The following is a 14,283-nucleotide window of genomic DNA, read 5'->3' as shown; positions in this document are numbered from 1 at the left end:
TTTTTAATTTGACAGATAGATCACAAGTAGGCAGAGAGGCAGGCAGAGAGAGAGAGGAGGAGGAGGCAGGCTCCCTGCTGAGCAGAGAGCCCGATGCGGGACTCGATCCCAGGACCCTGGGATCATGACCTGAGCCGACGGCAGAGGCTTTAACATTGAGCCACCCAGGCGCCCAAGATTATATTTTCTTAGGGGAAGTAAAATTAAATAAGATTTTAGGTGGCTAAAGATCATTTTTAAGGTAGTTACACAGAAGATAAGGGTTAGTTTGCTCAAAAGTGATCTAAAATTGTTTCCTTTGAATTAAAGAGAAAGAAATTTCCTTAATCATGTAGACATACCCACATAATACCTGAAGACAAATATAAATAAGGTTTGAGTTCATTTAATACTGTATGTAATATACACATAGTAGATTTTAATTTTATACTTGTATAATATCCAGTATCATATGTTGTTTTTTAGTTGGAATAGGTTGGTTTCTTTGGGCGGATAAATAGATTAGTGATCTTGTTTGTTTTGTCTAGTGAATACATTTATTTTTGGCCTTGAAAGTTGAAAAGTACTTTAAAAATATGAAATCCTTATTGTTTTCTTGGTTTTCAGAAAAAGGAGAAAGATGAAAATGTGTCAAAGATTTACACTTATTTTGATGTTAAAAATGTAAAACTTCTAATGTTCTCTACTTGGATTTTTATGAATTTCAGGTGTTTGCCTATGAACTTCAGAGCAGAAGATTTAGCTAGTGGTATTCTCCGAGAACGTGTCAAAGTGGGTGCAAGCTTGGCTGATGTTGATCCAATGAACATTGATAAATCAGTAAGTTTTGTAAATGGTTTTCTAGAAGGAGCTTTTTAAAAACATGTTACTTCTTGTTTTTAAGTCAACACACAATAAAAATAAAAACCCAGATATCACTATTATTAGTGTTTTGATGCATATGATTTGAAACCTAGCACTCTGGTACCATGTGTTGTTTACTCAAGTTTTTTTTTTTTTTTTTTAAACCATTTCAGTGTTACTGGCATATATAATAAAAAATGGGTAGGAAATGAGACTGACAAATAAGGCAAGGCCCCATAAATCGTGGTATATAGTGGGGCATTGTTAAAGCTACTTAGATTTCATGATCAGATTTACATTGTAGATGAAATACTCTGTCTATGTTGTAGTTAGTGAATTTGAGGGAAGCAAGGCTGGCATTAGGGAAACTGGCTTAGACATAGTTGTAACATAGTAATTAGGAGTGATAGTGATGGTGATGGTAGGATAATGACTGAAAGAAGAAATAGGTGGATTTGACAGAATTCAGGAGAGAATTCAAGTTTGATGAATTGGTTGGATTTACTGCTTTTGGCGAATGAGGGAGAGAAACAAGTTGAATTTATGACCTAAGTTTCTGGCTTAAGTGACTCTCTGAGGTAGGGAACATTACAAGAAGAATACATTTTAAGGAGTCAAGATAATTTAGTTGTAAACGTGTTTAGGTGTCAGTGGCACATCACAAATGGAAGTAATTTGTAGGAAGTTAATTATTTAGGTTTGGCATTAAGGAGAAATAATCTAGGAATTCAGATATGGGTCCCCAATATAAAGATAGTTGAGATCGCTATGGGAATGGATTATCGTACCCGGGGAAAAAAGTATGTAGTATGAGAAGTGAAACAAGATGTAGAGGATATAGTAGCTTCTTACTGTTAGTATAATCTCTTGGGGGGAAATATTTTGGAATAAGTTTACTGCATAACCAAGATTGTATTTTATATTTTTTTATTTTGTTCCCATAAGCCTTTCTATATGACATAATTTGATTCTCATATGAGAAACTTAAGTTATGAAATGTAGTTGTATAATATTTCAAAGTGAAATGTTAGCTATCTCCAATCTGAAAATATTTTTTAATTGAGGACCTTATTTAGAAAATATTTTCATTGAGGACCTTATTTAGAATATTGAATTCACAATCTCATATTCTCAGAGGACCTTAATCTTTTTTTAAAAAAGATTTTATTTATTTATTTATTTTAGCGAGTGTGAGTGAGCATGAGTTGGGGGAGTGGGACGGGAGGAGGGGAGAGAATCTCAAGCAGACTCTGCCCTGAGTGAGGAGCCCGATGGGGGTGGGTGGGGTGGGGGTTGGAGTTTGATCCCGCAACCCTGAGATTAACCAATTGAGCCACCCAGGTGCTCTTCAGAGTACCTTTCTTAATGATCTTTGGTTATTTGGTTTACCAGTGCCTTACTCTCTTGAATCTAGTCAATTTTAGATGTCTCTGCCCTTCAGTAAGAGTATTTCTTTAAAATTTGATAACATATATAAGAAAATATAGTTTCTCTTAGAATGTTTCTGTTAAACTCTGCATTTATTTTTCCAGATTACTTATTTTTTTTAATATAGTAACATTTCATTGTGAAGCATTTTGAAGTACCGTTAATAGATACAGGGGAAGAAATCTGCCCTAATCCAGCAGTCAGAGGCAATCACTGTTAATATTTTGGCAGTATTTCCTTCAAGTGCTTTTTTCTATACAATTTTTATTTTACAAAGTCTTTTAGGTATGGGGTGCCTAGGTGGCTCAGTCAATTAAGAGTCTGACTCATGATTTCCACTCAGGTCATGATCTCATGGGTCATGAGATAGAGCCCCCATGTCCGGCTCTGTGCTCATCAGCAGAAGTCTGCTTGAGATTCTCTCCCTCTGCCCCTCCCCTCACTTTCTCTCTTCTCTCTCAGATAAGTAAATCTTTACAAAAAATAAAGAAGAAATCTGGTTGGGGCACCTGGGTGGCTCCATGGGTTAAAGCCTCTGCCTTCGGCTCTGGTCATGATACCAGGGTGCTGGATCGAGCCCTGCATCGGCCTCTCTGCTCAGTGGGGAGCCTGCTTCCCCCTCTCCCTCTGCCTGCCTCTCTGCCTGCTTGTGATCTCTCTCTGTCAGATAAATAAAATCTTTAAAAAACAAAAGAAAAACAAAAACCTGGTTATGTAAAGTTCAGCTTTGGAGTGTCACAGACCATTGTAGTAGCTAAGATGTTTTTCACCCAACTTCTAAATTCGATTTTATTCCCTTGTGGACATTATTGTGCTTGCTAAGAGTATATGTGATAGATGGTATTTTGAAAGGCATTTAAAATACTCGAGTGTGACTACAACTTATCATCTCCTATAGATATCCATTAAAGTGTTAGATTGGCTATTAATTTTGTCCTTAGTTGCTAGGAGATTAAAGAATGGTAGCTTTACTTAGCTGAATTGAAATGTAAACTTGAATTTTACTGCTAAATTTATTTTTCCACATTTCAAATGTGTAATTCTTTGTAGTACCCACTGAAGGCATATATTTCTGAATTCATAAGATGAATTTTAAAAATTCTGTAAGCAGCTAAAATTATTTTATGTTAAACTTTTTCCCTTCTTCCCAAGGTGCGGTTTGATAGCATAGGTGGATTGAGCCATCATATTCATGCACTAAAGGAAATGGTAGTATTCCCACTTTTATATCCAGAAATTTTTGAAAAGTTTAAGATCCAGCCTCCTAGGTAAGTAATGTTCTAGATATTTATTATTGTAACTACTGTTGATTTATTAAATTTCAGTTAGTAAATGATTAGAAGTATTTCATCTGTATTTATTTGATGTGTTCTAACAATGAGAATTAAGAATGAAATTTTATGGGACGCCTGGGTGGCTCAGTGGGTTAAGCCGCTGCCTTCGGCTCGGGTCATGATCCCGGGGTCCTGGGATCGAGTCCCACATTGGGCTCCTTGCTCAGTGGGGAGCCTGCTTCTCTCTCTGCCTCTGCCTGCCTCTCTGCCTACTTGTGTTCTCCCACGCTTGCTCGCGCTCTCTCTCTGACAAATAAATAAATAAATAAAATCTTAAAAAAAAAAAAAGAGTGAAATTTTATTACTTGATATTCAAAGTCTTTGGTACTGAGTGTATTCTTGAAGTTCACATTTTAGCATTTAAGAGTCAGTCATAGGATACAAATCTTTATGCAGGCCTTGAGTATACAAGTGGATTGCCGAAATGGATTTTCTTTAATTTGGCCTCCTAATAACATTGAGTTTGATTCTTTATGTTGTTTAATCTTTGGAAACACAATTTCAATTAAGTGTTTCTTTGACTTGATGATGGGGTAGTTTTGAAATGGTAAGCTTGATATTTATTTTTATGATCAGATTAATTGTGTTTGATAATAAGATAGCTAGGCTGAAAAAAGGCTAGAAATTATGTTAAAGGAAATAGGGCAAAATAAAATATTCTGAGGATGTATATATAGACTGTTAGGTTTAAACTGCTAAATATTCCTTTTCATTTTCCATCTGTTTCAGGATGTAAATCTCGTTAGAGTCATCCTCTATTCCATTAATCAGTAGATTAAAAATGTGGCTTATAGTTCTGAAGTGGCTTTTTAAAATCACAAAAGCAATTTGTTTGTTTTTTGTAGATATAACTTGAATTTTAAGCATAATTATTATTTTCAGAGTCATTAAAGTAATATAGCTATGGAAGAAGCTGAAACAAAATAGAGAGAGATAAGCAGAAAGTGTTATAAGTGGAGGATAATCTTACTCCTTAGGGATGAATAATTTTGTATATATTTTAAAAAATTAAAAAAAATGTTTAGGGGCGCCTGGGTGGCTCAGTGGGTTAAAGCCTCTGCCTTCAGTTCAGGTCATGATCTCAGGGTCCTGGGATCGAGTCCCGCATCGGGCTCTTTGCTTGGCAGGAAACCTGCTTCCTCCTCTCTCTCTGCCTGCCTCTCTGCCTGCTTGTGATCTCTGTCTGTCAAATAAATAAATAAAATCTTTTAAAATTTTTATTTATTTATTTATTAGAGAGAGAGAGAAAATGAGAGAGCATGTGAGGGTGGAGGTCAGAGGGAGAAGCAGACTCCCTGCTAAGCAGGGAGCTGGATGCAGGACTCAATCCCGGGACTCCAGGATCATGACCCTAGCTGAAGGCAGTTGCTTAACCAACTGAGCCACCCAGGAGCCACAGTTTTGTATATTTTTTATATAAAGGCTTATTTTATACATATATGTATATGTTAAGTTTATATTTTGTCTATATTAAGCACATATAAACATTTAATATAGGTGAAATTATTCAGTAATACCTTTATATAATCCTTTTTTACTCTACAGTATATTCTAGACACCTTCCCATATCAATAATGTGTGTATCATTCTTTTTGACATTTTAGTAGTATTTCGTTTTATGGATGTAACAGTATGTTTATCTGTACCTTATTATTTTTTTAAGTTTTTTTTTTTTTTTTTAAAGATTTTATTTATTTATTTGACAGATCACAAGTAGGCAGAGAGGCAGGCAGAGAGCGAGAGAGAGAGGAGGAAGCAGGCTCCCTGCCGAGCAGAGAGCCTGATGCGGGGCTCGATCCCAAGTCCCTGGGATCATGACCTGAGCCGAAGGCAGAGGCTTTAACCCACTGAGCCACCCAGGCGTCCCTTTTATTTTTTTTAAGACTTTAAGTAATCTCTATACCCAGCACAGGGCTCGAACTCACAACCCCAAGATCGGGAGTCGCATGCTCCCCTGGCTGAGCCAGCCAGGTGCCCCTATCTGTGCATTACTAATAGATAGCACTTAAATTTTTTCAATTTTTCACAGTTAGAATTAATGCTTTTTGGAACATCCATTTAATATCTATATTATATTCTTTTGAGTCTTTCTATATGTTACATTCTAAGATAAGAGATTTCTGGGTCACAGGGAGAACACATTTAAAATTTTCACGTCTTGCCAAATTACTCTTTTCTCTGATTTGCCTACCAAAGTTTTATTGTTGAAAACATCCTTGAACGCTCTCAGCAAAGTGAAACTTTTGTCTTTATACTACAAGGAAGCTTTCCTGGTGTGTAATAGCTATCATATACATTAGTACAAATTTATATGAGTGATGCATCCTTTTGTGTTCATTATTAGTGGTGGTGATAGCATTACCTTACTTCTGTTGATTCTTTTTCTCCTTTAGGGGCTGTTTGTTTTATGGCCCTCCTGGCACAGGTAAAACCTTGGTTGCCAGAGCATTAGCTAATGAGTGCAGTCAAGGAGACAAAAAGGTCGCTTTTTTTATGCGAAAAGGAGCAGACTGTCTGAGCAAGTGGGTTGGTGAATCTGAACGGCAACTTCGGCTTCTTTTTGATCAGGTAAGTGAAATCAGCTTATATGAGTATCTTTTTTAAAATAGAATATTTGTTATATTTAGTCTGTAAACATAAACTATTCATAAGGAGTCATATTTCCAATCAGTATGTTTAATTCGGGATCAATAATCGGAATTTGTATGCTTTGGATGTATTTAATAGCAGTTTAAATAGTACTAACTTAAGATGATTCACAAACCATTTATTAAGGTGGCTAGTAGGCATATAATACCTTGTTAGGTGCTTTTGAGAACCTGGAGTATAACATACATGTTATTAGGTTTTAATCTAATTGAGGAAATAGAACAAGCATAAGAAGTTAAATATCTGTGCAAGAAATTTCACAGAGCAGTGTATTATTTTCATGAGCTGTAAATATGGTGCTAGGAGAATTCAGTAATGAATGTTCTTTCTTTATTTTGAGAGAGAAAGAAAGAGAGAGAGTGTGTGTGCAGGGAGGAGGTGCAGAGGGAGAGAATCCCAAGTAGACTGCACTAAGTGCAGAGCCCAATGTGGGGTTCCGTCCCACAACCCTGAGATCATGACCTGAGCAGAAACCAAGAGTCAGACATTCAATTGGCTTAGCCACCCAGGCACCCCAGTAATGAGTGCTTTCAAAAGGCAGGGTTAGGTGACTGAATATCATGTAGACAGTCTTCATTTTTTTTTAAATTACTATAGCTTTAATAGTATTATTTCGTAAGACTTTTATTAACTTAATCTTGTTATAAATTCACTTTTGATTATTTGAACTAGTGAAGGATATCATTCATATTTGGCAATGCAACTTTTATTTCATTATAACTAAGGAAATTACATGAAATTAAAAAATTTTCAGTAAGCAATCTTTGAGTAGTCATTACTTGAGTTCATGTGTATCAAAGTCCTTTGTAATTGGTAAAGCACTTCAAATATTCTTTTTATTCATTTTAAAATTTATTATTTATTTTTTAAAAAAGTTTTATTTATTTGAGAGAGAGAGAGAAAGCACAAGAGGGGGAGGGTCAGAGAGAGAAGCAGACTCCCTGCTGAGTGGGGAGCCTGAGGTGGAACCTGATCCTTGGACTCTGGGGTCTTGACTGGAGCCAAAGGCAGATGCTTGACTGACTGAGCTACCCAGGTGCCCTCAAATATTATTTTTAGTTAGTATGAGAAACTCCCATGTTCTAATAGATAATGGGAGTAGAAAGAGGAATAGGGTACAGTTTTTGCCTTCAAGGTGTTCAGTATCTATAGGGAAGTGAAACAGTTTGCTTGAAGAGAATTTACTAATATTTGAAAAATACAAATATAGAGCAGTATTGGTAGATGAAAGAAGAATTAGTTTGGGAATGCTGGTATATTGTCCAGTGACTTAATTTTAATTTTTGACAGGGCTATATAATATGCTTTTAGCCCCTTCAGGCTGGGAGTAGGAATGTCTGTTGGTTTCATTCAAAACTAAATTTGGTTTATTTCTGTTTCATAGTTTTCTTTGTGGGTAAGTAGGTGAGAGTAGTTGGGATGCTCTCTTTTCTAAAATATTGTTGATAGTCATTATTATTAGTTAAAAAAATTTAAGATTTATTTATTATTTTAGAGAGAGAGAGAGAGAGATTGAAAGCAGGTGTTGCGGGGAGGGTCAGAGGGAGAGAATCTCCTGCAGATTCCTTGCTGAGCATGGAGCATGACGTAGGGCTCGATCCCACAACCCTGAGATCATGACCTGAGCTGAAATCAAGAGTCGGACGCTTAACTGACTAAGCCACCCAGATGCTCCCATTACTGTCTTTTTATTTATTGATTTCATTTTTTATTAAAAATTTAAAATATTTATTTGATAGAGAGCGAGCGATAAAGAGCACAGGCAGGGAGGAGAGGGAGAAGCAGGCTCCCCACTGAGCAGGGAGCCTGATATGGGGCTTGATCCCAGGACCCCAGTATCATGACCTAAGCCAAAGGCAGACACTTAACTCACTGAGCCACCCAGCCACCCCAACTCTTGTCTTTTTAAATGAAAGAGTCCACATTCTTAAATTAAGGACATGATCTATACACTAAATGAAATAAAGGAGGTATAATATATTGGCTAATAGTTTGGTCTTTGCAGGTGCCTAGGTGGCTTAGTTGGCTTCGCCTCTGCCTTTGGCTTGTGTCATGATCCCAGAGTCCTGGGATGGATCCCGTGTTGGGATCTGGGATCCCTGCTGTGCGGGGAGTCTGCTTCTCCCTCTGCCGTCATCTCCCCCCCCTGCCCGTCCCCAGCTTATGTTCTCTCTCTTTCAGATAAATAAATAAAATCTTAAAAAAAAGAGTTCGGTCTTTGGTGTCAGAAAATGTTTAACGTGTGGCTTTACTATTAGTATATAACATGAAAACATCTGATCCTTAGTTGCCTCTTCTATAAAATGGGAAATAATACCATTCTCACTGGACTACTGGGAGATTTCACAGAAAAGAAGTATGTAAAGTGTTTACCATAGTGGCGGACACATAATATACTATAGTTTGTTTCTGTAAGGCTTTAGTTCTGAAAAATAGCTGTGTGTTTTGTGTATATAAAAGTAATGATCAAATCTTTATTTCTTTTTATAAAATTTATTTATTTATTTAATCAATCAATCAGTCATTCTTTACACCCAATGTGGAGCTTGAACTCATGACCTGGAGACCAAGAGTCATGTGCTCTACTGACTGAGCCATGCTCTACTCACTAAGCCAGCCAGGCTCCACTGTTTTTCTCTTACTACATGATTTCACCTTTATAAAGTTTTTTTTCCCCCAAAACCCAAGTTTTGTAGTTAAATGCCCTTTATTTTAAATTACTAGGGGTCACCTGGCTGGCTCAGTTGGTTAAGCATCCCAACTCTTGATTTTGGCTCAGGTCATGATCTTAGGGTTGTGAGGTGAGCCTCACGTTGGGCCCTGCACTGGGTATGGAGCCTGCTTAAAATTCTCTTTCTCTTCCCTCTGACCTTCTTCACTGCCCCCCCCCAATTTAAAATTATTAGAAAATACTGGATGTTTAATGCATATCATGTCAATAAGAGAGGAAATAAGAGAGAAGTGGGAAATTTATATCTGGTTTTTAGTAAGTTGACCATCCTATGAACTAAGAATTTGCTGTAAGTAATTCTGAAACATAAATGATCGAGTAAATTATATAGTATAAAAACTTTTCATTTGTAATCTAATATTTTTTAAAAGATTATTTATTTGACAGAGAGAGAGAGAGAGAGAGAGATCACAAGTAGGCAGAGAGGCAGTCAGAGGCGGGGTGGGGGGAAGCAGGCTCCCCACTGAGCAGAGAGCCCAGTGTGGAGCTTGATCCCAGGACCCTGAGATCATGACCTGAGCCGAAGGCAGAGGCTTAACCCACTGAGCCACCCATGCACCCCTCTAATACATATATTTTTTTACCTTCAGTTAAGCTCCTGCTTGATTTAAGATTTGAGAGAAAAATGAAAACTGTGAAGGTAATGGAAGAAAACTCTGGAGAGTTTTTGTTTCTAATCTCAGAATAGGAAGAGTCTAGCTATGGAAGAAAAGATCTGTTGTATAAATTTCCTTTTTAGATTCTGCATTGCAACAAAATGCCATAAGCAAAACCAAAAGATAAATATTTAAATGTTTCCCTTGCAGACAAAATTTTGCATTTTCTTTTACAGAGGGAGGTCTAATTTTTAAAATTAAGTAGTTCCTTGAAATCACTAAGCCAAAGACCAATGAGCCAATAGAAAAATTGGCAAACGAGGGGCGCCTGGGTGGCTCAGTGGGTTGGGCCCCTGCCTTTGGCTCAGGTCGTGATCTCAAGGTCCTGGGATTGAGCCCTGCATGGGGCTTTCTGCTCAGTGGGGAGCTTGCTTACTCCTCTCTCTCTCTCTCTCTCTCTCTGCCTTCTGTTCTGCCTACTTGTGATCTCTCAAATAAATAAATAAAATCTTTAAAAAAAAATTGGCAAAGGATATGAACAGAACTTTGATTAACAGAGCAGTAAATGGCTCTTAAAGATAGGAAAAGTGCTCATTTTTATTGATAATAGAAATAAAAATTAAAATGAAATGAGATTTTTATCCTAAAAAATTAGTCAAGTTGAGATGTTTGATAATACATTTTGAGGTTTCTTAAATATTTCCTGTGAGGAGGTAAGTTGGTACATCAGTGGAAAGCAGTTTGAAAATATCTGCCTAATTAGAAGTGACATTTGCCATTTAAATCACTTTTAATATTTATTATATTGATAATGTTTATATTTATGTAAAATGTTATACATGCACAAATACTTATTCAGGCATTGTTGATAGTAGGAAAAGATTGAAAATAGCCTAAATGTCCACAAATAGGAGATTAGTTTAATCATGGCATGCCCATACATTAGGGCATTTTGTAACTGTCAAACAAGAATGAAGCAATCTTCATGTGCTTATATGGAAGCTAATTAAAATATATTGTTACATGGATAGACTGTGTTATTTGATAAAAGCAGTGTGTATACTGTATTTAAAATGCATCAATAAAATAATATTTTTAAAAGTACATTTTTGTGTATGTGTATAAACAACATGTCTGGAAGAATAAATACAGAACCCTAACTGTCTGCTGGGAGAGGGCTTGTGGTTCGAGACTGGCTGGTAAGGAGACTTCATTTTTATTGTATATTTCTTAGCTGCTGTATGTTCTACCTTTTGTTTATATTACCTATTAGGAAAATACAATAATGAAATATAAAAAGTAAAAACTAATATAAATAACATTTGTTTTCTTTTTATCCTAGGCATATTTGATGAGACCTTCCATAATATTTTTTGATGAAATAGATGGATTGGCTCCAGTTCGCTCCAGCAGACAAGATCAGATCCACAGGTGATTTTTCTTAGTTTGATTATGTTGGATTCTTTTCACTCACTGACATAGTAGTTGGCCTTAGCCTTTAGGTGAGTGCTAGGAAGCTTATAAGATGTGAGCCGTGTCCTTGAGGAAGACTCCTTTCACTTAGTTTAGGGGTCAGGAAACTATGACCTGTGGGCCAAATCTATCCTTTCGCCTGCTTTTGTGAAGTTTTATTGGAATATATCTATGTTTGTACCTTTTGCATTATATCCAGTTACTTTTGTGCTTCAAAAGCAGAGTTGAATAAGTTGTTGCGAGAGAAAGATTGTATGGCCTCCTGCAAAATTTAAATACATTTACTTTCAGGCTCTTTACATAAAAAGTTGCCTAATCCTGACTTAGCATGTTTTGGAAATTTATCCATGTCATATATATTAATATTTTGTTCTTTTCCATTTCTGAGTAGTATTCATTGGGAAGGGAGGGAGGGACACACAGAGTGAGGGAGGGAGAGTATATGTGTGTACCACAATTTATTATATTTGTTAATCTATTTGATGGAGCTTTAGTTAAATTCTGTTTTTGGCTATTGTGATAATGCTACTGTGGACATTTGCATATACATTTTCGTATGCACATGCGTTTTCATTTTTGTTCGGTAAATATCTAAGAGAGGAATGGCTAGATCCTATGGTAAATGTATGTTTTAATTAATATTGTTTTTTAAGTGGTTGTACCAATTTATGTTCCTACCTGTAATGTATGAGGACTTGGATTGCTCTTCATCATTGACAACATTTGGTAATGCTGTTCTTGGTAATTTTAGCCATTCTTGTGGGTGTGTAGTAGTGGATTAATTTGGATTTTCCTGATGACTAATGATATTGAGCATCTTAGTATATGGTTATTGCCCATTTATATATTTTCTGTTGTTAAATATCTTAAAATCTTTCACTCCCTCCTTTATAAAAAAGAGATCAGATTGTAAGTCTTACTGTATCATACAGTTTTGTTATGTACTCTCAAGAGAAACCCTTTGTCAGGACTGTGTTTTGAAAAATTTTCAACTAGTCTGGCACTTTTTTGTTGCTTAACTGTGATTTTTGAAAAGCATAAGATTTTAATCTTGGTGAAATCCATAATATCAGTTTATTTTTATATGTATTTTTTGTGTCTTGAGAATAATTATGTAAACCAATTTGTCAATAATTCTGTTTTCTTTTAACATATTAATAGTTTTAGTTCTTAAAATTTGCTCCGTGATTTTTTAAAGATTTATTTATTTATTAAAAAGATTTTATTTATTTATTTGACAGAGATCACAAGTAGGCAGAGAGGCAGGCAGAGAGAGAGGAGGAAGCAGGCCCCCTGTTGAGCAGAGAGCCTGATGCGGGACTCGATCCCAGGACCCTGGGATCATGACCTGAGTCGAAGGTAGAGGTTTTAACCCACTGAGCCACCCAGGCGCCCTAAGATTTATTTTTTTCAGAGAGAATTCGTATTCGTGTGAGTAGGAAGAGGGGTCAAGGGAGAGAGAGAGAATATCAAGCAGACTCCACAGTGCGTGCAGAGCCCAACTTGGGGCTCAGTCTCATGACCCTGAGATCATGACCTGAGCTGAAATGAAGAGTCGTCTGCTTAATTGACTCAGCTGCCCAGGCGCCCCTAGCTTTGTTTTTTAACAACTTAGCTGTGACATGTGTCACTATGGGCTTTGTGTTTATTCAGATTCATGTTTATCATGTATTTGCAAATTTGTCTTTTTTCGATCTTTTTCTCTCTATCTTGGATAATATTTTCATCTATCTTTGGTCAGTCCTTGCTTTTTATTTTGTCATGTGCATTTTGTTGTTCAGCCAACACATTTTTTTGTTTCAGAAATTATTTTTTTCAGTTGTAGAACTTACATTTGATTTTTTTTTTCTTTTTTAGAGAGCGTGAATGTGTGTGCACTTGTGTATGTGAGCATGGAGGGGAGGGGCAGAGGGAGAGAACCTTAAGCAGACTCCACACTGTGTAGGGAGCCTGATGTGGGGCTCAGTCTCATAACCCTGAGATCATGACCTGAGCCAAAATCAAGAGTGAGATGCTTAACTGACTGAGCTACCCAGGCCCTCCTTGATTCTTTTGCATTATTTGTATTTTTCCAGTGTGATTTTCATGCATTTAAACATTTTGTTTTACTTCATTGAGGTTAAAAATAATTGCTTTAAAATCTTCTTGTGTTGGGGCACGTGGGTGACATAGTCAGTTGAGCGTCTGACTCTTGGTTTTGGCTTGGGTTGTGATCTTAGGGTCATGAGATTGAGCCCCACATCAAGTTCCATGCTTAGTGTGGAGTTTGCTTGGGACTCTTTCTCCCTCTGCCCCCTCCCCCCACATTCACACGTGCTCTCTTTCTAAAATAAACATAAATAAATAAATCCTTAAAAATCCTTTTATGTTAGAAAAAAAATCCTCTTATGTTAGACCAAGTTTTATGTTTTTTTTTTTTTTTTTAAGATCTTTATTTATTTATTTGAGAGATGGTGAGAGAGAGAGTATGAGGGGGAGAAGGTCAGAGGGAGCAGCAGACTCCCTGTGGAGCTGGGAGCCCGGTGGGAGCGGAAGGCAGTTGCCTAACCGTCTGAGCCACCCAGGTGCCCCGCCCACCCTCTTATGTTAGCTTCCACATCTGGTTTCATCTCACTGTTGGGCTTGTTTGTTTTCTTCTGAAAATAATGTTCTGTTGTTTTGGTACTTCATTTGTTGGGCAATTTTGGATTGGATCCTGGCTTTATTAATGCTCGTTTGGGAAGGCTCTGGATTTTATTATTCTTTTATGAGTAGTATTTCCTGTGTTTTACAGATAATTTTCTGCTTTAGAATTGAATTACAGACTGTTTCTTGGCTGGCAGCTTTGATCTCCTTTTAGATCTTTTTTTTTTTAATATTTTTATTTATTTATTTGACAGAGAGAGATCACAAGTAGACAGAGAGGCAGGCAGAGAGAGAGAGAGAGAGAGAGAGAGGGAAGCAGGCTCCCTGCCGAGCAGAGAGCCCGATGCAGGACTCGATCCCAGGACCCTGAGATCATGACCTGAGCCGAAGGCAGCGGCTTAACCCACTGAGCCACCCAGGTGCCCCTCTTTTTTTTTTTTTTTTTTTTTTTAATCTTTACCAATACTTTCTTTGCTCTGTGTCTTTGTTGTTAGGGGTCATTTAGAGATGTGGGTAGATGGAGTTTGGGGATGTCTTCCCTGGCTCTTGCCTTTGTGGGATCCCCCATATTCTTTAGTGTTAATGGTCAACCTTCTCTTTTCTG

At 36.9% G+C, this 14,283-nt stretch overlaps 1 protein-coding gene across 2 annotated transcripts in view; it reads left to right on the top strand.

Annotated features, from left to right (window-relative positions):
• The window catches only part of ATAD2B (ATPase family AAA domain containing 2B), a 152,980-nt gene that overhangs the window by 46,918 nt on the left and 91,779 nt on the right, over positions 1 to 14,283 (top strand). For both annotated transcript variants that reach the window (XM_032866927.1, XM_032866926.1), the window contains exons 10-13: positions 708 to 819; positions 3,424 to 3,539; positions 5,999 to 6,173; positions 10,924 to 11,012. In XM_032866927.1, coding sequence (XP_032722818.1) covers positions 708 to 819; positions 3,424 to 3,539; positions 5,999 to 6,173; positions 10,924 to 11,012 — 492 coding nt within the window. The remainder of the gene's footprint in view (positions 1 to 707; positions 820 to 3,423; positions 3,540 to 5,998; positions 6,174 to 10,923; positions 11,013 to 14,283) is intronic.

Source organism: Lontra canadensis, unplaced genomic scaffold (assembly GCF_010015895.1).
Source record: "Lontra canadensis isolate GAN:19392208 unplaced genomic scaffold, GSC_riverotter_1.0 scaffold32, whole genome shotgun sequence".
Taxonomy (NCBI): domain Eukaryota; kingdom Metazoa; phylum Chordata; class Mammalia; order Carnivora; family Mustelidae; genus Lontra; species Lontra canadensis.
Note: the sequence above shows the minus strand (reverse complement) of the source record. Positions and strands in the feature narration are given on the sequence as shown.